Source organism: Mustela putorius, unplaced genomic scaffold, assembly GCF_011764305.1.
Source record: "Mustela putorius furo isolate JIRA1106 unplaced genomic scaffold, ASM1176430v1.1 tig00537338_pilon_pilon_pilon, whole genome shotgun sequence".
NCBI lineage: Eukaryota > Metazoa > Chordata > Mammalia > Carnivora > Mustelidae > Mustela > Mustela putorius.
In genome coordinates, this window is record NW_025422460.1 from 2,001,297 (window position 1) to 2,007,983 (window position 6,687).

At 43.1% G+C, this 6,687-nt stretch overlaps 1 protein-coding gene across 2 annotated transcripts in view; it reads right to left on the bottom strand.

Moving 5' to 3' along the window:
* UGGT1 (UDP-glucose glycoprotein glucosyltransferase 1) overlaps positions 1–6,280 on the bottom strand; it is a 127,461-nt gene extending 121,181 nt beyond the window's left edge. For both annotated transcript variants that reach the window (XM_004779670.3, XM_004779669.3), the window contains exons 1-2: positions 6,054–6,280; positions 411–546 (exon numbers count right to left, since the gene is read on the bottom strand). In XM_004779670.3, the coding sequence (XP_004779727.1) occupies positions 411–546; positions 6,054–6,111 (194 nt within the window). In that variant the 5' untranslated portion in view covers positions 6,112–6,280. The remainder of the gene's footprint in view (positions 1–410; positions 547–6,053) is intronic.
* Positions 6,281–6,687: the final 407 nt, after the last annotated feature.

A 6,687-nucleotide genomic window follows, 5' to 3' on the forward strand; every position in this document is an offset into this window, starting at 1 on the left:
CTTAGAAGGAGCAGGCCCTCTCTCCCCGAATCTTGACAAACTCTCTTCTTTCTCTTTTATTAAACACCTCTTAAAACCTTTTTCAAATAAATAGAAAAATTCCTTTAAGTACAACTCTCTCTTCCTTTATTACCACATGTACATGTTTCTTGGAAGATGATTTAACCAATTCAATAAATTTGTCCAAAGAAGTCCCTAAGTATCTCTATGAATCAATATTACCATATCCTACTGACAGATTCTGTGTTCTAACAGCCTCTGACTAGCACACAGCACAATGCACACTGCAAGAGGCACTGACTAAATGCATGTGATGATAATCTCACTTCCTAAAAAAGCTCCTGAATACTCACTAGCAGATCCTACATTTTTACTCAAACACATGAAAGAAAAAAAAGATGTCTTCTTACCTGACTTCTAACAACAATGGAGTGGAAAACCATTTTGTCGTAAGAGAGGTTGTAATGGCTTTTGAATCTGCCTTTACTGAGGAAAACAGCCATAGTCCAGTGAATATAGTCATAAGTCCCATTTTATAGCAAACCCCTAAAAAGAAAAAAAAAAAAAAAAGGTTTTGCCACAAAGAAATGTTTAAACCTGAATCTTAATACTTAGAGACACAAAGTAACATGAAAATTACAGAAATGGAAATGCTTCTGAAATTTAACAGCACCTAATCTCTCCATGGTTTCAACTTGCTGAGTGACTGATATATAACTAAAGGTGTCGATCATATACTCTTTCCTATAAAGACTCCATCCCATCGTGGGGTGCCTAAACTATACACAGGTCTAAATCAGTTGGTAGCACAGCAGGGAGCACACAATCATACTTTATGAACCATAAGAGTAAACAAAGCTGAGGCAGATGAAAATGTAAATGATGGGTATTAATAGTGTCCCCCCAAAAGTCCTAACCCAGCACCTCAAAATACAAACTTATTTGCAAATGGTCTTAACAGAAGAAATCCAGTTAAAATGAGGTCATTAGGGTGGGCCCAAATCCAAAAAGACTGGTATTATAAAAAAATGGAAAATGTGGACAGAGAGACAGGCATGCAGTGGGAACACCATGTGAACAGACACAGGGAGAATGCCAGAGAAGACAGGCAAACGCTGGAACTATACTGCAAACCACAGAACAGAACACCTAGGGCTAGCAAATGCTGGAAGAGGCAAAGAAAGACCCTCCCCTACAGATTTCAGAGGGAATATGGTCCTGTGACACCTTGATTTAGAATCTCTGGCCTCCAAAACTGAAGACAAGGAACCGTCATTGCTCTTAGCCACACAGTTTGGTACTTTGTCACAGAAGCCCCAGAGGGCTAACAGATGGGTCTTGAGTGTAAATGCAAATCCCATTCTGAATGAAGAATGTTAGAACTCAATCATGGGTCCCTATCTACAAAATAAGGAAGATGGAATCACTGGTAAATTGGCACAGCCATCGAATGCAGGCCTCCTAACTCCCAGCAGCAACCTCCTCAAGCACACTGAGGTGTCAACATCATTTCAGAAAGACTCCAGCTCTAGGCATCTTTGGCCTGATTTTTCATCTCAGAGGTCAGCCTCACTGAACCCTAATCAGACTTCCCCCCCAGGCCGTATAAGTCAGCATCTAAGTTCCACCCATTTGAATGTGAATCCAAAGAAGACTTGAATATGTGAGAAACACCAAACCAAAGTTGTGCTTCTGCATGCTAGTGTTCGGTCGGAGAGGCTCACACCAGACTCACCCCAATTCCTTGAGATACTGATTAAAAAAGCTACTGCTTGGAGGATCAGTCAGTACCCTATTTTTACAAAAAGCATTAACAGTTGTGCCACAGCCTGCTTCACATAACACACAGTATCTCTAAAGAACAAATGGTCAAAATCAAACTAAACCAAATAAAAAAGTTACTTTTAAGAGTTTTTAGTTCAGACACTGTCAGCTTAATTGATTTAATTGACTAATTAATATCCCATTTATAAATAAGCACCAATAAATAGCCAACATTTATAAAGACTGGGGCTAGCCACCTAGACCCCGACACTGAAACTTGTTAGCAGATTTCTGGATGGGGTGAGGGTTGGGGGTGCGGAGGTAGCCCTTTCAGAGTGCAACAAAAGTTACTGACATTTCCTACAGAGGAGCAAGCAAGAACCAAAAATTTTAAATACAACTTCAGACTACTCAAGAACTCTTAGTTCTTCCCTCCTTAGTTCCTCCCCTACAGGTCCCAGAACTACAGCCTCAGAAACCTGCTCTGTATGACAGAAAAACTTGGCTAGTGAAAAGAAAGAACCTTTCAGAGTCAGGGACTTCTGACAAATTACTGAGTTTGCTACTTACTAGCAGTTTAACCACAAGGAAGTTCCCTAGTAACTTCTCTGGCCCTTGGTCTCCCAGACTCTGAAATAGAAATATCAGTATCTGCCACACCAGGACATTCTGAGAATGAAAAAGCAACATGAAAATTACTCTCTCAAGTGCCAAGTACTACACCAGAATTAATTGTTCTAATAAAAGACGTTCTTGTAAGAAACCACTTTCTAAATTACAGAATAATAAATCGTTATTACATGGGCTTAAAAAAAATGTCTTGGAAATACATTTTCTGTGGTTAGGGGAAAAAATCCCCCCCACCCCCGCAAAGTCACAAAACTTTTAAACTGGAGACAGAATATATGAACTATGTTAGCATTACTATACTATAGTTCTGTTTACAATTTGCCCCCAAGGGGCCTAGATGTGTAGTCCCAAAAGTAGTAATTCTGGACTAGAAACTGGACACCACTGCCAATAATCCCAGGCAGGCTGCATGCACAGAGTGATGAGGGAAGAGGGAGTGACAAAAGGTCCCCCAGGAAGCATTAAGATTATTGAGCCATTGCTCTGGGCCCAGCACAGTGTCAGGTGCTTTGCATATACCATGATATCTAGTCCCTCCACACAACTACCCAGGAGACTGTAGTTTCTAAAGGGTGGCAGCCATGACTACTTTGTTCACCATAGCAAATAGCACAGTGCCTGGAAAACAGGAGATACCTATAGACTTGCTGCATAATGGATGAAACGTTATCATTCCCAGCCTCAGAGAAGCTGAGGAACTTGACTAATATTAATAAACAACAATGCTTGGAACCCACGTCTGCCTGTTTTTAAGTTCTACAATACCATGCTATCTCTGGTTTTGGAAGGTAAGAATTCATACTGTGCAGACCCTGACTGAGCAAAGAGCTTTCTTGTGAGAATCAACACAGGTCCAAGGACTTTCTAGGGACAGAGTCCTTGGGATATAGGTGGCTGAGAAGACACAGTTTCAACCTGAAACCAAGCATGCCAGCCTGAAGTTGGGACCAAAGCAAACTGACCAACTAGCCTGACGGGCTTGCCTCAGGGACAGAATGTGAGCTCCGCAAGAGCAGGGAGCTTCGTCTACAGGGCCACATGCTTAGCATAATGCCGGGTACACAAGAGGTGCTCAAAATGAAATAAACACAGGCCATCATTCATTAAAGAAAGAATGAAAGCAAATAGAAAGGAGTGTGACAAGAGGAAAGATGCTACAAAAAGCTTAAGACTTAAGAAGGGTTAAAATGAAAACTCTAGGCACCAAGACTCACCCAGAGATTCCCTTAAACTATTTTTTTTTAAGATTTATTTATTTATTTATTTATTTGACAGGCAGAGATCACAAGCAGGCAGAGAGACAGGCAGAGAGAGAGAGAGAGAGAGAGAGGAGGAAGCAGGCTCCCCGCTGAGCAGAGAGCCCAATGTGGGGGTCAATCCCAGGACCATGGGATCATGACCTGCACTGAAGGCAGAGGCTTTAACCCACTGAGCCACCCAGGCGCACCCCCTTAAACTATTTTTTAAAGGGACAGAGTTCCTGGGGCAAGGTATAGCACCATTAAGATGACAGAGAAAAGTGGACCTTAAAGAAAAGCTCTCCCACCCAGACCCCACATCCTTGATGCCACAGGTAAAACTACAGGAAAAGACTGTTTCAGAGAAGCAGAAGTAAGAACTTCACTGAAGTGCCTTTTGTTTGAGGATGCCTTCATTGTATGAGAATCTTATCACTCTTGATCCTAGTGGTCCTTAAATGTTGCTAGTAAATATGAATAATGTGAGAAATAATAGCTGTCAGAATCTACAATGTGGCATTTCATGATCATAGGCATAGTGCTTGTGGCACGGTGGGCAAATTAAAAACATTCTTTAATAAGTCCTAGGCCCAGGGCACCTGGGTGGCTCATGTAAGTTAAGCTTCTGCCTTCAGCTCAGGTCAGTATCCCAGGGTCTCAGAATCGAGTCCCAAATCGGGACTGTTCCTCCCTCTCCCTCTGCCTGCTGCTCCCCCTGCTTGTGCTCCCTGATAAATAAATAAATAAAATCTTTTAAAAAATAAAAATAAATAAGTCCTCAGTCCAAATGTACTATCTTTAAGATCCAGTCTGGCCCATTCTCCTTAGTTTAAATTAATGACTATCTCTTACTCATTGATCTACAGTAGGATATTGGAAATATTAATAAAAACTGTATTATGGCAAACACTTTTCACTTTCTGGAAAACAGAGGAGGCATAAAATTCTAAATCACCAACTTCTTCCATTTCTAAACTGAAGATAATAGCTGGCAAACTTAAAAAAACAACGTGCACGATGCAAGCTTACAGACAGCCACCTGAGCTTCAACATACATGATTAACAGTGAGGAAAAATATTAGGAAGGACTCTTCTAGAGAAATAAATTTACTTTCCAAATAATTAAACTTAATATGCATTTATACCTATTAGCAAGACCGTTTGCTGTGAACCCCATAAATCCAATTTTTTTAAGTAGTTACTATTCATCTGGTATGAAAATGATCACTGGTAACTGCAGAGAAGATCTAACAGAATTTTCTGCGTAGTTTAATTTCTTCCTTTTAAGCTAAACATGCACTATAAAGCTGCCATCCTAAAAAAAACAAACAAACAAACAAAAAAAAAAAAAACGCTGCCATCCTACTGTAGGAAGCAATGTTTATTTCCTTTAATAAAAATGAGTGTTGGGGCACCTAGGTGCTTCAATTCAGTCTGTTAGGCTCAGACTCTTGATTTCCCCTCAGGTCATGAGTTCAGCATCCAGAGATCAAGGCTTCCCCTTCAGGCTCAGCACAGAGCCTGCTTGAGATTCTCTTTCCCTCTCCCTCCACCCCTCCCCCTGCTCACGCTCCCTCGCACTCTCTCTCTCTGTAAAAATCAATAAAATCTTAAAAAAAAAAAAAAAAGTGTCAAGTTTGTCAAAAGCAAGCCAAGTGGAAAGGCTACAATCATCCCAAATTTTGTGTGTTAAGTAACTATTTTAAGTGTTTCAGACATCACATAGTACTGGCCAGCAAGTGCACGATGAATGTTTCTAAGATAGTGTAGCACAGTAAGGTGTAAGACCTCCGGACTTCAAATTAACAAAATATGCTAGTTCTCAAATCTGGCAAGAAATGCAAAACAATCCGGAGATTGGCCAACGAAGAACTGTTGACATCCATAACTTATTGGCGATGTATGCAGATCTTATTCTTCTGACAGGTTCCACAAAAAGTGAAACCGGATTATCCAATCTCCAGCCAACAGATCCTCGTATTTAAATGAAAACGGCAACCAATATGCATCACTTTAATTCATTTTAGGGAAAACAGAAATCTATTAAAAAAAAAAAAAAATGAAGTCGTTCCCCAATCAGAGTCCTGCAAACTGCTGGTTCTCAACCTACTTGGGGTCAGGGTTGATCTAAATTCAGGTTAGGGCACTTCCCCCACCTCCTTCTGCACTTGGGCACACTGGGCTAAAAGCTCTTCACTGAAGACTCAAAACCGCTTAAGAGAGTCCGTGGTCACTCCCGCAGAATTGATGCCTTGTCCAGAGACCACTGGGGGGACGCGCAAAAAGGACAGGACTGGGGCACGGAAAGAGAAACTGAGTCAGGAAAGAAGCGGAAGCTCAAGGTGACCGGGGCACGGGGTCGCCTCGCGTCCCAGACCCTCTCCCCGTCCACGAGACCTCCCCACGCCAAGCCAGGCGTACCTGTCACCGGCCGCGCAGCCGCGGCACACGCGCCTCTCGCGTCCCCCTTCCTGCCCATGCTGGGCCCGCGCTTCGTCCGCGACGATGCCAGCGACAACGCCGGGGCGGGGCGGTGACGGCGGCGGCAGCGACTGCGCCAGTGAGCGGCCGACACGCGCCTTTCCCGCGGCTCCCCTCAAGCCGGTCTCGCAGAGCAATAGCCCAGCCGCAGGCCACTTCTTACTTCCGCTTCCTAATGGCGAGAGCCGGAGGACTTCCGGCTACCGAGCCCCGGCTGAGGCAGCCTAGATCGTCGCTTGGCCACCATCTTGTATCCGAGGAAGCACCACCTCCCTCTTTGCTCGCCTTTGTGTAACGCCGTTGGGAAGGACAGCACGTTGAAGATCTCGGGAATGGGACTAGGAGTGATCGCTGCGACCCAAAAACCGTATCAGGTGATGAAGCCGGATACCAGTTTAAGCCACTTTTCCGAGTTGAACTGTAGGACACTTCAGAGTCTACTGCCTTAAACCCTTATATTAAAAGAACTGCTGCACAATAAGGGAACAAAATTGCTTAATGTTTCTGAGCAACTTGGACTTTATCTTAACCTCTAAATCTTGGTAACTACCGTTCCTGGGGGCGTGGGGAAAGG